Source organism: Theropithecus gelada, chromosome 4 (genome assembly GCF_003255815.1).
Source record: "Theropithecus gelada isolate Dixy chromosome 4, Tgel_1.0, whole genome shotgun sequence".
In the NCBI taxonomy this organism is placed as follows: Eukaryota; Metazoa; Chordata; class Mammalia; order Primates; family Cercopithecidae; genus Theropithecus; species Theropithecus gelada.
In genome coordinates, this window is record NC_037671.1 from 41,715,672 (window position 1) to 41,733,668 (window position 17,997).

General features: G+C 43.0%; 1 protein-coding gene across 3 annotated transcripts in view; it reads right to left on the bottom strand.

Moving 5' to 3' along the window:
- Nucleotides 1–17,997, bottom strand: part of KIF6 (kinesin family member 6) — a 375,342-nt gene that overhangs the window by 37,480 nt on the left and 319,865 nt on the right. For 2 of the 3 annotated variants that reach the window (XM_025382856.1, XM_025382858.1), the window contains one exon: nt 11,757–11,807. The exons of the other annotated variant lie outside the window; for it this stretch is intronic. In XM_025382856.1, the coding sequence (XP_025238641.1) occupies nt 11,757–11,807 (51 nt within the window). The remainder of the gene's footprint in view (nt 1–11,756; nt 11,808–17,997) is intronic. 3 annotated transcript variants of the gene reach the window in all.

A 17,997-nucleotide genomic window follows, 5' to 3' on the forward strand; every position in this document is an offset into this window, starting at 1 on the left:
GTCAAAGTAATCTTGAGCAAAAGTAACAGAGCTGGAGGCATTACACTCTTTGTTTTTAAAATATACTACCAAGCTATAGTAATCAAAACAGCAGGGCACTGTGATAAACAGACACATTGACCAATGCAACAAGAGAGAAAGCCCAGAAATAAACCTACATATTTATGGCCAGTTGATTTTTGACCAAGGTGCCAAGATCAGACAATGGGGAAACAACAGTCTCTTCAATAAAAGGTGTTGGTAAAACTGGATATCCACATGCTCAAGAATAAAACTGGATCCCTATCTCAAACCGTATAGAAAAATTACCTCAAAATAGATGAAAGACTTAAATATAAGATCTGAAACTGTAAAACTACCAGAAAAAAACATAAGGGGAAAAGTTCAACAACACTGGTCTAGGCAATGATTTTTTTGGCTATGACCCTGAAAGCATAGACAACAAAACAAACATGGACAAATTGGATTATATCAGACTAAAAAGCTTTTGCACAGCAAAGGAAATAATCAACAGACTAAAGAGATAACTCGGAGTGGAAAAAAATATTTGCAAACCATACATCTGATAAAGGGTTTATATTCAAAATATACAATGGACTCAAACAACTCAACAGCAAGAAAACAAATAACCCAATTAAAAAAATGGGCAAAGGACCTGAATGGATATTTCTCTAATGAAGACAAACAAATGGCCAACAGGTTCATGAGAAAATGCTCAACATCCCTAATCATTAGGGAAATGCAAATTAAAATCACAATAAGATATCACCTCACACCTGTTAAAATGGCTATAAGAAAGATGAAAGATAAGTGCTGGTGAGGATATGGAGAAAAGGGAACCCTTGTACACCATTGGTGGAAATGTAAATTAGTACAGCTGTCATAGAAAACAGTATGGAGGTTGTTCAAAATACTAAAATAGAACCACCATGTGATACAGCAACCTTGGTTCTGGGTATATATCTGAAGGAACTGAAATCAGTATGTTGAAGAGATATCTGCATTTCCATGTTCATTGTAGCATTGTTCACAATAGCCAAGACATTGAATCAATTCATCAGCGGATGAATAGATAAATAAAATGTGGTATATATACACAATGGAATACTATTAGCCCTTAAATGAGAAGGAAATTCTGTCATTTCCAACAATGTGAATGAAACTGGAGGACATTATGCTAAGTTAAATAAGCCAGGCATAGAAAGACAAATACTGCATGATCTCACTTATGTGAGAATCTGAAATATTATGAGAAATTGAACTCATAGAAATAGAGCCTAGAATGGTGGTTACCAGGGGTAGGAGGTCAGGAGAGGGAGATGTTGGTCAAAGGGTACAAAGTTTCAATTAGACAGGAGGAATGTTTTTGAGATCTACTGCACAGCAGGGTGACCACAATGAGTAATAATGGACATTTCAAAATTGCTGGGAGTAAATTTCAAATGTCTCACCACAAAAAAAATCTGGGTAAGTGTGGCAATGAATATGTTAATTAGCTTGATTTAAACATTCCACATTGTATACATATATCAAAACATCACAATATACCCCCAAAATATATATAATTATGGCTTTTCATTTAGAAATAATATTAAGACAAGCAAACAAAAATACCAAAAGTGGTTGAGTAATGAATGGCAAATTTGCTCTCTCTGCTTCAGCTGGGACATTGATCTCCTGCCCTTGGACGTTGGCACTCTGGCACTCAGGCCTTTGCACTCAGACTGGGACTTAAATTTTTGGCTGCTCTGGTTCCCAGGCCTGCAGGTTTGGACTAGAACTACACTAGAACTACAGCTAGACTTTCCTGGGCCTGCAGCTTGCAGATGGCAGATCGTAGGATTTCTCAGTCTCCATGCTGAGTGAGCCAATTCCTTATAATAAATCTCTCTCCATGTATCAATATATTTCCTATTGGTTCTGCTTATCTGGACAACCCGGAGTACTACACAGGGTGAATGCTCTTTTTGCTAAACCACAGTTGCTATTACAGGCTGACACCAGGGCTGACATACAGTCTTCCTCTGCTCTCCAGAATGGTTGGTGCGGGAGCCTTAAACCACTCAATGGGTCTGAACCTTTGGCAGTTGGGAACTGGCAGGGAAACGGTGAGGGGGCTCCTCCTCACTCCCAGCCTCTCCCTTGAGCATGGAAATTTGGCTAAGGACCTCATGTCACTGAAGCTGGCTCTATATTCACAAGCAACTGTGGATTAGAATTAAGTGGTGAGACATTGTTGGTTTTACAGAGTTACCTGAATTCTTTTGGAACCAACTGAGATGTCATCTCAGCCTTAGGAGGCAGCTGCATCCTTTATATCCTGCCTTATTTCAAGGAGTCAACAATTTAATTTAATTTATTTATTTATTTCTCCTTATTTCAAGGAGTCAACAAGGAAAACATCTGTAATCCATCCAAGCCCTCCCACGTCTCCGCACCAAGGTTGTGAGTGTTTCCTGCATGTCTGAAGGAAGCCTGCATTCACAGAGGTAACACTGTGCCGCTTGAGGGCTGTGGAGTGCTAGGGATTCATGTGTTCATTCAACAAGCAGTCAGTGAATGCCAGCTAAGCCTCGGGAGCTGTGCCCGGCACTGGGCCATCATCTGGTCCAACCACATCATTTTACAGACGTGGAAACCTAAGCGCAGAGCCCCTCAGCTGCCCGGCTCATCTTTAAGACCAAAATATGAGTCCTAAGTCTCACTCATTCATTCAATAAACACTTAACGGAGGACCAACTGTGTGACAGTCACTGTGCTTGGTGTTGGGGAAAGAAAGCGGCTCTGTCCAGTGGGGGAGCCACAGACTAATCATCACTGTCTAGTGTGACGAGCTGCATCACAGAGGGATATGCAGAGTTCTGTGTGAGCCCAGAGGGAGCTGAGATAGCTCTGGGGAGGGGAAATTTGGACTATCTGACTTTGGAAATGTTTTTAACAGAGCTGTGATGTCGGAAGAAAGAAGCTATATTAAAAGCTGCAGAACTCTTTCTTCAAATATAAGCTTAATGGAAAAAAAAAGATCCGAAGTTGTTTTGGTTGAATTTGAGTGGGCGAGAATCCCAAAGCTGCGCTGTTTGCACAGTGGCTGTCCTCACCCTTGCCTCGTGGTTCTCAAGGGGCTATAGAGAACATGTAGGTTGCACAGAGCACATTTTGAAGACCACTGGGCTAGAGGATGCTGGAAAGGCCCCTTCAGTTTTTCTTTTCTTTTTCTTTTTTAAATTTGCTCTGTCTCCCAGGCTGTAGTGCAGTGACATGATCATTGCTCACAGCAGTCTCGACTTCAAGGAATCTTCCCACCTCAGCCTCCCAAGCAGCTGGGACTACAGGTGTGTGCCATTGTACCTGGCTAATTTTTACATTTTTTGTAGAGATGAGGTCTCTCTATGCTGCCCAGGCTGTTCTCCAACTCCTGGCCTCAAGTGATTCTCCTGCCTTGGCCTCCCAAAGTGCTGAGATTACAGGCATGAGCCACTGTGCCTGCCCCCGCCACCGCCCATCCCCCTCATCTCCCCCATCTCCCCATCCCCCTCATCCTGTCCCCCGTCCCCCCGCCCCCATCCCTGTTTCAGTTCCGTCTCAATCAGTGGTTCCTCTCCACATCCTTGGATTCCCAGTTTCACACACTGGATCATGCTAGGTGCTCAGTGAAGTCTGGGGAATAAATGGTTGACTGTCCGGCCTTTTGCTTTCTCTGAAATTTGTTGTCGCTCGGTGCAGAACTCCAAAAAGCACTTCAAAACTAAGTGTTCACCAATGTTACATCAAATGGGAGAAGGTGGCATCAACAGCCGAGGCCTGTCTTTGAAAAACAACAGGGATGCCACAAGAGGTCACTGCAGGAATGCCGGTTGCGGGAAAAGAGCCCTCTCAGAGGACGCAGTAAAACAAGGAGCCAGCGGCTTCAGAGCCTCTCTCTAACCCATAAGGCCCTTGCAGGGGACTCGGAGCTGCCTCTGCCTGATTTCCCAGGTCAGGTAGTGAAACACCAGCCAGTGGCAATCTCAGGGCCCCAGGTGGCATCACAGTCGATTGGCTTGTTCTTGGGGGCTGCTTTTGTTCAAGGAGATCTTTGTTCCTGGGGCAGTGAGAAGAGGGAGGTGGGAGGTGGGAAGAGGGGTAGTGCCCAAGAGGTGGTATTCGTGGGGGAATCTCAGCCATCCTTTGGAACTTGTTGATCTTAAGCTTGTGGATATTTTCTTTCTTTAATTAATACTCTCAGTATAACTATCTTCTACAACAGTATATGAAACATGCCTGCAGTCGAGGAAATGGGATGTTCCAGTAAGCTCTGTTTTCACAGAAGTTGGGTCAAGGGTAAGCAGAGAAGCGTAAATGTAGAGAAACCCCCACCCCACACACAAACACACAAAATACACACACATATAACACATACAACATATCCATACCACAAACACACCACACACACACAAACGCACAAACCACACACACATACCACACATGCAAACACAAAACACACATACAACATATCCAACACACCACACACACACACCACATGCCACATATAGATACATACAACACACCCACACCACACACATACCACATATACACATACACACAACACATATCCATACCACATACACACACACCACAGGCCACATATATACACCACACACATACATACACAACAGACACACATATACACACACCCCAACTAACCCAAACTATTTCCCACTCTTCTCTGTGGTTCAGAATCCTGCCCATTCCTCAAGACTCAGCCCAGGCCTATGATCTTGGTGACAACCCCCCGGGGCCACTCCTCCTAAGAATGAAAAGTTCTCATGGCCTGTCCCTCTCACCTGACATGTTTCACATGCTGTTTGGCAGTGTGATGTATCTTTTAAATTTTAGCCACAGGCACCTGTTAAGGGTTTTGACTGAACCGAACAAGATCCAGCCCTGATCAAATATTGCTCAGAAGAGGTATTTGAGAGAGAAGCCACAGCCCACGTTCCTGGGGCTGGATTCTTCCAGTTTTAGTCCTGCTCTGTGTGGCCATCAGAAAGCCGAGTACCTGGATCCTATTATCTTGGCCGCTCACATAAACGCTTTCAGTGAGTTATGCTTTAATGTCAGGCTTCTAGCTTTTATAGAGGGTCGATACAAGAATCATCTGGTTGAATAACATTTCGGTATCTTTTGTAAAACTGTAGTTGAAGACATCGTTCACTGTGTCACTCAGTGTCCTTTATACAAGGATCCACACGATAAATTCTGGCTTGTACTTAGTTCCAAGAAGAAATTCTATTTTCTGCAGATAAATTAGTTAGTATGCTTCCTGCTGTCAGAAAATGAAAACTATGTAACTCTGGGTGCCTCTTTTTTTGCTTAGCAGCTAGACAAGAGAGAGCCAAATTTATTGCCTGTGTGTTGTAATTTGCTCAGCTGTGGAGTCCAAAAGCACTTATGCCTTCTACTTCTTTTAAATGGACTTATTTTATGCTCAAATGTCTCATTGTGCTTTTGCAGAAATGTGTGGCTCTGGAAGTCACCTGGGGAAGCACTCATTTGGCCACTGACTTGGCCTATTTATTGCTTGTGCTGGCTGCTAGGGATGCGAAGATGAATTTGACTGCACCCACCTTTCCTGGAGCTCACATTTTAGCATGGAGAATATATATGGAAATAAATAATTACAAAATAGGGTTGGTGCCTTAACGGGGACCCATGAGGTGGAGGCAAAAGCAGACTTGGGGAGAAGGGGTCAGGGAAGGCTTCATGGAGGAGGTCAAGGTTGAATTAGTTTTGGGAAGAGGACAGTGAATGGAAAAATGTAGGTCGCTGAATCTGATACTTAAAAAAAAGGAGCTGTCTTTTTATGCATATGCCAACTCATCCTGGTTAGATTGGAAACTCTTTGAGGACAGGCACTGGATACAGCCCTCTGTGGATTCCATGATGCCTGGCAAAGTGCTAAGGGCAGTGCAGCGTGGTGGTTGGAGCACTGCTCTGGACCCAGGCTGTTGGCCTTGCATCCATAGCTGAGCAAAGTTAGGCAGGTTTCCTTAACCCCTTTGGGCCTTAACTGTAAAGTGAGGATAATAGTAACATCTACGTCATGGGGATGTGAGCATTAAAGAGGAAACCCACGTAGAGAACTTAGTAACATGCCTGGCACATGGTAAAGTACTCAAGAAACATTTGCTGATTAGTCTCATCTGCATGATCAACAATACTAAATCATTTGGGGTCAATAGTACAGTAAAGTGGTAAAAACACACACAACTGAATTCAGCAAAGCACTCTCAGCTCAGCTAGCTGAAACTAGTTAAGTTAGTATCATTTCCAAATGATGCCTAATTTAAAAATAGTATTGTTCTATTGTTTCCTGAAACAGTGTGTGGGAGTCAGCCCTCCTCTGAGACCTGATGATGTTCTTAGAAATGGTTATTGATATTTGTCTTAAAAGACACCCCCAGCTCTGACCGTCACATCTAGGGAGCTCACAGGGCCCAATACTTCTTCAGCCTCCTTTTTGTCTTCATTAGCTCTCCTGTTCACTAAGTTTTAAAAGGACCAGGATTCGGTAGATGTTTATGCTTCCTGATGTATTTTGGGTGAGTCATAAATGAAGAAAGAACCATAATCTTGATTTTCAGCCAGGAAAGAGTAGAAATCCTCATAAAAGCACATGCACAGTCACGCGTGCGTGCACACACACACACAGCCTTGAAAGGGCCATCCATATGCCACTGGTGTGGTGGTAAATGTTTAACAGCCACTCTCTGGAAAAAAACAAAGCCCCATTTATAATACTTGCCAATATCCTTGGTGTAAATATTTCCAGCACGGCTGATTTTAAGCCACCAGGGTGATGTTGCTAAATGTGGATTTGGGAAGAGAGGCACAGCAGTGCACCATCACACAGTGTTCCCACCACACAGATACAGTGGATACAGATCACTTCAAAAGCACAGATAATAACGCAGTGTAGTAAATTAGGAAGTGGTGAATTTTGAGTACTTGTTACCTTTGTTTCTTAATATAACTTATTTAATCATAAACTTATCTAATTTAATTTTAATCACATCTTTGTTTAAAAATGGCTCCCCAAATTCCTGGAGTATTAACAATTTATGCTTTTACGGACTGAGCCAGCTCAGCACACCACTGGGAGTGGCTTATCATCATCCCTGGATGATTTCTTCCAAATGGTGCCTCTCACATCACCACTATGTCTTTGTTCCTTTGGGATATGGAATTGCCTTTACAGAAATTTCCCTGGGCACACATCTACTTACACATCCAGAGACATATTCTTACGCAAAACATATAAAAAGCTCTCTTGATCCAACTTGCTCATCACCCTTCCCCACAACAAACCCAAACCAATCACACCCACACTTTCATGAAATCATAGGAACATGTAGGCAAAAGAAGGAAACAGTAACAGAGGAAATGCTGAGAATGGAGAGTGAGAGAAAGTGAAAAGAAGCAGACAAAGGGAACAGAATGAAAAGGGTGACAGTAGTACAAGATACACAAAAAAGACAGAAATGAAAGGGGGTGTACCACTGAGTCACTTCTTTACTCTTAGATCTGAAGCCTGAATTATAAAACATCAGGGAATCCAGATATACTGAGTAGGCTGCCTTTACTCTTACAGGAGCCCTCTGTCCTAGCCTTCAGCCCAACTGCTAGGCTGAAGGGTAAGGGTTAAGGTTCTATAAACAATCTGTCTTGAGAGGTTTCTCTCAATGAGGAGACTTCCCATCTGAAATGTGGCCACCTGGGACACACAAGCTCTGACAGTTCCAAATCTCCATCAGACAGCCTCCTAAGGAGTTTGGATGGCAACATGGCATTTAATCTCAGAATGGCAGCTGGGAGATGTTAACACTTCTTCTCTAATTGGGATAGTATGCTTTTAAAATAAATAGGTATTTCAAATACTCTTAATTAGACTTCCAGCCAAAGTGCTTTCCGTTTGAAGTTTGCTGATTACTTCAGGCAAAGCTAGGCGCTGCTGAACCTGACACCTGCTGTAATTCAGAAGACTCCCAGAGAGATGAGTAGAGGAATTAAGGCACAAGCCTGTGATTGAAAACATACAGCAGTTTTCCAAAGGCCCAGGGAGTGTCTGCTCCAGCTGCAAGGACCATCCCTAGGAGGGGCGGGGACTGGGCAGCAGAAAGGAGGGAAGATCTCTTGCCCACAAAGCCATGGATATGGCTTCCCAGACCCAAGATGAAAATTGCCCCTAGAGTTGAGTGGTATTTTTCACATCATTGTTTCTTTATTTTTAAATTTCCATTTTTAAATTTTAGATAGAGGGGTACATGTGCAGGTTTATTACAAGGGTACATTGCATGATGCTGAGGTTTAGGCTTGTATCGATCTCGTCACCATGGTAGTGAACATTGTAACCAATAGGAAGTTTGTCAGCCCTTGCCCCCTTCCCTCCCTCCCTCCCTCCTTTTGGAGTCTCTGATGTTTGTTGTTTCCATCTTTATGTCTGTGTGAACTCAAGATTTAGCACCCACTTACAAGTGAGAACATGCGATATTTGGTTTTCTGTTCCTGAGTTAATTCATTTAGGATAATGACCTGCAGCTGTATTCATGTTGCTGCAAAGGAGTGATTTTGTTCTTTTTTATGGCTGTGTAGTATTCTATGATGTGTACCACATTTTCTTTATCCAATCCACCATTGATGGGCACCTAGATTGATTCCATGTCTTTGCTATTGTGAATAGTGCTGCAATGAACATATGTTTCAGTGCATGTGTCTTTTGGTAGAAGGATTTATTTTTCTTTTGGTATATAGCCAGTAATGGGATTGCTGGGTTGAATGGCAGTTCTATTTTTAGAGCTTTGAGAAATCTCCAAACTGCTTCCCAGAGGAGGTGAAATAATTTGCATTCCCACCAGCAGTGTATAAATATACCCTTTTCTCTGCAACCTTGCCAACACTGTTATTTTTTGACTTTTTAGCAGTAGCCATTCTGACTGGTGTGAGATGGTATCTCATTGCGATTTTGATTTGCATCTTTCTGATGATTAGTGATGTTGAACATTGTTTTGTATGTTTCTTGGCCACTTGTATGTCTTCTTTTGAGAAGTGTCTGTTCCTGTCTTTGCCCACTTTTTAATAGGGTTTTTTTTTTTTTTTCTTATTCATTCATTTAAGTTCCTTGTAGATTCTGGATATTAATCCTTCATTGGAGACATAGTTTGCAAATATTTTCTCTGTAGGTTCTCTGTTTACTCTGTTGAGAGCCTCTTTTGCTGTGCAGAAGTTCTTTAGTTTAATTAAGTTCCATTTGTCTATGTTTGATTTTGTTGCATTTGCTTTTGGGGTCTTCATCATAGATTCATTGCCTAGACCTATGTCTAGAAAAGTATATCCTAGGTTTTCCTCTAGAATTTTAACAGATTGAAGTCTTACATTTAAGTCTTTAATCCATCTTGAGTTCATTTTTGTATATGGTTAGAGGTAGGAGTCTAGTTTCATTCTTCTGCAAATGGTTAGCCAGTTTTCCCAGCACTATTTATTGAATAGGATGTTCTTTCCCCATTGTTTATTTTTGTTGACTTTGTTGGAGATCAGTTGGTTGTAGGTGTGCAGCTTTATTTCGGGAGTTTTTGTTTTGTTCCATTGGTCTATACGTCTGGTTGTGTACTAATACCATACTGTTTTGGTTACTGTAGGCTTGTAGTTTAGTTTGAAATTGGGTAATGTGATACTTCCAGCTTTGTTCTATTTGCTTAGGATGGCCTTGGCTATTTAGGCTCTTCTATGGTTCCGTATGAATTTTAGAATATCTTTTTTTCTAATTCTGTGAAAAATGACATTGGTAATTGGTAAAAATGACAATTGGTAAAAATAGAAATAGCACTGAATCTGTAGATTGTTTTGGACATTTAAACAATATTGATTCTTCCAATTCATGAGCATGGAATGCTTTTCCATTTGTTTGTGTTGTCTGTGATTTCTTCCAGCAGTGTTTTACAGGTCTCCTCATAGAGATCTTTCACCTTCATCATTAGGTGCATTCCTGGATATTTTTAGTTTTTTGTGGCTATTGTAAATGGGATTGCATTCTTGATTGTAAGCATGAAAGTTTTTGGTATATGGAAATGCTACTGATTTTGTACATTCATTTTGTATCCTGAGACTTTGCTGAAGTAGTTTATCAGGTCTTGGAGTCTTTTGGCAGAATCTTTAGGGTTTTCTAGGTAAATAGTCATATCAGCAAAGAGAGATAACTGGACTTCTTTTCTGTTTGGATGCCTTTTATTTCTTTCTCTGGCTTAATTGCTCTGGCTAGGACTTCCTACATTGTTGTTCCTATTGAACCAGTAACATGAAGGCTGAAGAAGAGGGCAGATGTTTCACGGCCAGGTGGCAGCCCTTGGGGATGACTCCATATCCAGGGACCTGCCAGGGTGAGCATGAAGCAGGATACAGAGGCCCATAAGGTCACCTTGGTACAGTTTTCCAGCAGAGGTCATTCTGCCTTCCAAAGTCTGGCCCAAGGAGTTAGGGCCCTGGGGCAGCCTGGCTCTTTGTTGAAGACACTTTGCAGAATCTCAATTGTAAGTGTGTGCCCAAGTCTCTGGTGCGGGGAGGGCAGTGTACCTGACCCCACAGTCCCAGGGCCAACAGTGGGAAGCTCAGAGCTCCAGTCGCTGTGGCTTAGGTGCCCTTGTTCTATGTTCCTGATGTAATCAGTATTTATTCTATATCATCATTATTACTACTGAAATGAAACAACCAACCTTCCTAATGATACAAGTTACCAAAGTCAAATGAGCCATCATCATGACTTTAGAGGCTCTCCTCCATTTCTCCACCATTGCCCTGGGTGCTAGATTTCTCCGATTACAGGTAATTGAGGGCCCATGCCAACTCAAGGGGAGCTTTTTTAGTCTGAAATACATGAATTTCTTATTTAATCAAAGCTCTCCATAAATTGTTGATCCCAGCTAGCTGGAGAGGAGATGAGGTGGTTCTACCTAGGATACCCACTCCATCAGTCCTCTGTAAGCTATACTCTTCTCCCAGCTGACTTCATTGGGTCACATATCAAAAAAGGGTGTTTTCTGCAGATGTCCACTGCTTAAAAGGTGCCAAGGGCCTCTTAGAATATGACTGTACTGGTTTAGTGTTTGCATTCTTCATGCATTAAGGCGGGTTGACCATTGCAGTGGGCAGTAAACAGCATGAGGGCTAACAGAACCAAACTTGGAACAGAGTTGTGTTCAAATCCTTGTTTCAACACTCACTGGCTACATGACCTTGGGAAGGCACGGCATCTCCCCCATCTGGTAAATGCACTTACCTCTTTGCACTGCTGGGGATGAAAGGAGATTGCATATGAGGCTGTGCAACAGACACAGGTCTGTAAACAAATGGTGTTTTCATCATTAACTATTTCTGTTAGGATTAGTTAGTAGTGGCTCTGAAAAGCTCAGATAGGACCCTGAGGATCTGGGACACAGTGGGTGAATTTAGGTGGGGATGTGGGGTGGGAAAGGAGGGGAGGATGAGGCAACAGCTGGAAGGGTGGGGTGCCAGGTGCTGACGGCCAGGCGCAAGAACACAGGCTGGGGAAACGGATCCTGTTGGTGGGGGGGCATCCAAGGAAAGCTATGTGGATAGCAACCCTTGCCATCGTTAACTTCAGAGAGGGTTTTAAATGGGTTATCTTTTAGCTGGGTTTGGATTCCTAAAATCAGGTCAGTTTAGATACCTTCATCCTCTTCCTGCAGATTCTACTTTGTACCTACCTAGGGCTACTTGCTGTATATGCCGCTGGGTGATTTCTTCCTTCAGGTGACCTGCCAAAGACACAAAAGAAAACTACAAGTGGGTTTCCAGTGGGCTGGAGGAAGACTGCCTCAGAAGCATGTGGCAAGCTACAGAAAAAAAAAAAAAAAAGGTAGAGTAAGGGAGACAAAAGCAGGCATAGCTTTCAAGAGATGCCCTTCCATGATTCCTAGATTGTGTTGGAAGAAGAGGTTGCAAAGGCCTAGGGTGCTGGCACATCAGTACAAACACACATTTCACCCTTGAGTTCAATCATCTTAGGATTCGAGTATCTTAGTCTGTCACCCATAACTTTTGCTGAGGCCCTGATTCTCCTAAATGGTTTTTTCTATTATTAATAAGGGGAAAAGCAGAATTTGGTCTTTTAATAATTTTTAGGCCTACTTTAAAATCCACATCTTTCTTTAAGCTATATGAAACTGTGTCAAATAAAAAAAGATGGTGGTTTTAGCTGACAATAACCCAAATAGTTGGTCATTTGGTGTGAAACTCATGTAATTCTAGTTTACATTAATAAAGGTATGGTGAGCAGAGAACAGTGATAGTTCCCTTCAGGGAGGTGACAGTTCCACTCTGCTCTACAAGTGAGGAGACCTCACCTGGTACTTGTTCTGGGAGTTACTCTTCAAAAGGAACATTTGCAAAATAGAAAATATTCAGAAGATAGTGACTGGAATGGTGAGGGGTCTGAAACCATGCCATACGAGAAATATTTAAGGTGACCTGAGACATTTAGATGTGAAGACAAGACTTGGAGAGGAGAAATGGAGATAATGGCTGTCTTTGAATATCTGAACATTGTCATATGAATTAGAAAAAGCTGTATTTTTATCTTACTCCTGAGGGCAGAAATCAAGTCAAATGAAAGCAGACTTGGGGCTTAATACAAGGAAGAAACAGCTCGCAATGAGGACTATCTCAAAATGGATTAAGTTGTCTCAAAATGGATTAAATCTTCTGGCAAAGCAATGAGCCCCTTCCTGAAAGTGTTCAAGCAGAAGCTGGGTGACCATCTGTTGGGTTGTTAGAGTGAGAATTCCTGCCCTGGGAAGGATCTGGGAGGCAATGACCTCCAGGCGTCCTCCATCTCTAAAATTCCATGATTTCGTGCATGAAGGATGGGTGAAACAGCAGCCCGGAGTTTGTTTATGTCCAAGGGCTCAGCACACTTGTTAAAATGTCATTGCTGTCTGTATGGCATGTCCCATTTGGGGGATGTGATCAGGCCACTGGGGGATTCCAAGAAAGCCTGGAAAATTCATTGCTTCCTTGTTTAAGATATTTCTTTCCTCACATAAGTACATTCTATACCTCCAAGGCTGTAGCTGAATTGAGAATTCAAAAGATGAGTAGACGAGGAAGTAGTCACAAGAGACTTTATCACTTATGGAGAGTTCTAGGGCACTCCTAGAATGTTACAATTGGGAGAGATGGCAGAGGTCATTCAGTTCAACTTTGCACCCAATTTAGGAATCCCTTCTACAGAAGGAAATGGGCATTTCCCTTCGGACTTGTATGTATTCGAGCAATTCCATTAAGATACATATAAGGAATTAATTATGTGGAGTTGCATCTGCTTCCCTATAACCTTCAGCTGTGTGCCTGGCCTGTTCTCTGGATCAGCACAGAAAAAGATCCTCTGTCACTGGCGGTGAGGGCCCTTCACACATCTGAGGATGCTTTGACTGATTTCTCTACCTCGACTTGCCCTCTGTGGAGGCCAAACATCACCAGTCCTTAGGTGATACCTCGGAGGCCACTATCTCCAGGCACATTGTTGTCTTGGGTAAGGGTCTGGGGCACCTGCATGTCTGTGCCTTGGTTTCCATGTGTCCCCACTGGAGAGAATTATGCATAGAGAGCATGGCAGGCCCTGGGCCTAAGCAATAATTGCACCCTTATTCCATGTGGGGGAAGGGTGGGAACTTCAGGAGTGTGCTGAGGGGGATTTGGGGAAGTGGAAACTTGACCCAATGATGAGTATTGGTGAACTTGGATCCAACAGGAAAATGACTTTGACACCTGAGCCAGCCACAGCCCCAAATGGATCTTTTCCCCACTCAGTGCGATTTGACCCTATTGTCCATATGAGCAGAGTAAAGACGTTGGGAACATAAGGCTGCTGCTGGACTGAGACTCTAGGCTGCATCAAACACTGCTGAATTAAATTGTAAGACAGGATAGCACATGCATGCTCCAAATAAAAGGAGATATTGCTGTGACAAATGCAACACACCATTTAGAAACATCTCTTGATTTACAGTGAGTCATCAAAAGCTTTTTAATCCTGCAGTATGGAGAGTCAGTGATGCTTTGGTGCCCTGCCTGTTTCCTGGGTATCGGGCACAGCCTTATACCACGAGCTTCTCATATGCCTGGGTACTGCCTTCCTAATGAGCCTGGACAGCGGCTTGCTCCTTTAGAGCACACACTGGTTTGCACTGCTCCCTGGAAAACTACCTCCCTGATAATAAGTCTCCCCAATAATAAGCCTCCCTGACAATGGGCCTCCTGACACATGCTTCCTCAAGTCTGTGCCTCCCAACCCCATGCCTTGACCAGAGTAGGTGCACTCAACCTGGTACGTCACAATTTTGAAACTCAGTTTTGGTGAATTGACTAACATCTTCCACCGCATGGCAAGTTTCCCCCGCCCCCACCAAACAAGCTTCCAAAAATAGCCTTATGGCTGATACCTAATTGCATTTCTAACAGAGCTATTCTTCATGTGCAGATAACAGTCTGTAACCTGCTGGATCTTGCAGCTTCCTGGGTTTTGGCAAAAGAAGGAGTTGAGGGGGATTGCAGAATTCACTCAGCATGCGGCTTGCTGTCATTACCACGGTGATAAATTTGCTGGTTTTGGCCTGGGTTCCTGGACACATCCCCATCCAGAGGTATGGAAAAGAGATGAAATGGAAACAGAGAACTCTCAGCCTGAGGCCGGAGACAGTCTGGGAGGGAAGTAGGGAGCCCAGATTGAGGCTGAAAACCAAAAGGGTAGGGGAGGGAAGGAATGCGCGCTGCCTGCAGGAGTGTCCGTAATTAGTAACTTTTCCTCCAGTAATTTACCACAGTACATGCTAGAAACACCTTGTCTCCCTTTTGATTCATTAATTGATGGAGTGGGGGTGGCAGCGGGGAGCAGAGCTTACAGCAATCCATGGGAAAGCTCCAGAGGAGATGGGTGACCTTAAATATGACCGCGAGCGGGATATGTGGAGGTGGTGCTCTGTGTGGTGTGTGGGTTTTCTCTGTTACTGAGTAGTTCTAGGGAAAGTATTATCATCATGCAGAAGTGAAACTGATTTTTTCACTTCAATATTCAGTCTTCTGAATAAAAACATTTTTCATAAGCTTCACACTTTATTTTGCATGCATGCTACTTTGAGATTGTTCACCAAGTGAACGCTGCTTGGCTGGCCCGGAGGAGAGCTATTCACTTCCGACTCCCTGAGTGGCTGGCTGCTGCTCCTGCAATTTCTGGGATGCTGTGCCTCATTCAACATGTTTATGCTGCTATCAAACAATAAATACTTATCTCTCATCTACTATAGGTTAAGCACTATGTTCTGAGTGCTGTGGAATACACACACTCGTAGAAGGCTCTATCCTGGCCCGGGAAAGTCAGTGCGGTACAGGGATCAGCAAATAGGTGGCCTGTGTGCTCTTTCTTTTAAACGCCGGACCAATGGCTGGTCTTGCTCCTCTGTCAGGGATGGTTTGCTTTCCTGCTGAGTCTGAGTTTGGCTTTCCTACACAGCACTCTGGGCAGCTACAGCCCATTACTTGAAGTTGGACTTGAGATGAAGCAAAACCTCTTTGCCATTTCAGTTATTCTAGAAAATAATTACAAATCTGGGCCGGGCATGGTGGTTCATGCCTGTAATCCCAGCACTTTGGGAGGCCAAAGTGGGTGGATCACCTGAGGTCAGGAGTTTAGGACCAGTCTGGTCAACATGGCAAAACTCCATCTCTACTAAAAATACAAAAATTAGTCGGGCGTGGTGATGGGTGCCTGTAATCCCAGCTACTTGGGAGGCTGAGGCAGGAGAATCACTTGAACCTGGGAGGCAGAGGTTACAGTGAGCCAAGATTGCGCCACTGCACTCCAGCCTGGGCAACAGAATGAGACTGAGACTGTCTCAAAAAAAAAAAAAAAAAAAAAAGAAAAGAGAGAGAAAATAAGTAGAAATCTGGAGGTAGACAGAGTTGAGTTCAAATTCCAGTTTTGCTACTTCTTAGTTGAATGGGCTAATTAACATCTCTAAGCCTCAATGTTATCATTTGAAAAATGGAAATAATACTATAACTGCAATAATATCTGCTTTACTATATCTCAAGATCTTTCAGAGGAGCAAGGGATAATGCACCAGCATGTAGGATATACCACGCTAGTTTTAGGTATTCAGGCACTTTCAGACATATTGGAAGGTACTATGTGGTTAAGATGACAGGTCAAGTGGCTAAATGTCAAATCAATGGTAGAGATACATTTAGAGGAGGAAAGGAGATATTGGGAAAGGCGTAATCACTACAGGCGAATTGAGTAGGCTCAGAAAAGAGCAAGGGTGTTAAGGTGCGCTTGGGAAGGGCACTCCAGTCTGACAGAACTGCTGGGACAATAATGCAGAAGCCAAGTACATACTGGTTTGGGACAGGAGCGGCAAGGCAGGGTTGAGTGGAGGACTAGGGCTGGGGAGGCCTGAGTTGTATTCATACTGGAGTCTGGGATCCTGGGTAATTACTAAGAGCTCTGGACCGAGGTAAACGCTATTTGTCTGTTTGACTATATTACTAGAGTAGAACTGGGGTATGGGGAGAATATGTAGAATATGTTTCCTGCCTGAGGGGCCTCTTTGAAATGGAAGGTCTAGTTAGAGGCTCTGAACTCAGAGTGTCAATTTCAGCTGTGATGTGAGAAGCCAGTTTTTTTTTTTTTGTACTAACACAGAGGATCATGATAACCTAAGGTTAGATCCCTAAAGGCTGTGTGTAAGGCTATTTGTAAAAATAATGGGCCTAGAATAAATTGTGTAATCCTTACACGGATTTCCAACTAACAGGAAGATGTAAATTATCTGAAACCCTAAAATCAGACATATTCATGTCCCCCTTGCTAATATATATTTCATCAGGCTTTATCCAAACTTGTTGGTATACTTTGAAAATGTATTGAGGCAGGAACTACCTCTTCTCACCATAGCAGTGGTGGATAAAATAGAAAAGAGACTATCAGGAAGACATTGCTGGATTTGATTATGAGACATATTTCTGAAGACCAGAAGTAGGATGGAAATGCAAAAATGGCGAGTGGAGCTGAGGCCTTGAGCATGCAAAGCACTGGTTCCAGAAGTAGGAAGGTGACTAAAAGGGCGCCATGCGAAACAGGGTAAGAGTCAGGCACATTGTTTGAAGCTGAGGGTTGAAGTGAGACTCCCTACCACCCAATCTGTGAGTGAAAGGGGACTGAAAAAAACGTGCACCAGATGTTGCTTGGGGCTACGGTTTCCAACTCAATGCAAGCCAAAGGAGGAAGAAATGTACAAACTCAGCCTCCCTCCAGTTGCCAAGCCCAGCTGCTCACCGGCTCTAGACAGGGTCTGCTCATCTCCAGTACTGTTATGGAGCAGGCACTCCAAATTGTCTTTACTGGAGCTGATTTTGGATTGGGGGCCTGGAGGATCTGTCAGCCAGAGAGGGATGAACACAGAGAGAAAGAGAGTAGGAGAAATAAATAAAACGTGTTTCATTAAAAATGGGCCTGCCCACCAAAATGCCAAAATATATGAATAAATCTAATGCTAAAAAAAGATAAGTCAATAGTTGGAACATGAATTAGTTACAGATGAAAGTAATTTTCTGGGCAGGCAGATGAAGACATTTGTTGATGCAGAAGCACAGAGGCTTGAGTTAATTTTACTCTTCAGTTTAGGGTATGCCATCCGCATCAGCCTGGGCAATGCCTCTCCTATATGTATGTTTGTTTGTATGTATAGATGTATGTATACATATGCATGTATATATATATGCATGCATGTATATATGTGTGTGTGTGTGTATGTATACGTGTACTTTGGCCCTCATACTTCATGCCTCATGTCCTATTCTCATTCTCCTCTTCTTCCAACAGGCAACCATTCTAATTGGTTTGATGTATGTGTTCTTATTGTAGGTGTTCTTACAATTTGTGTTCAAGTT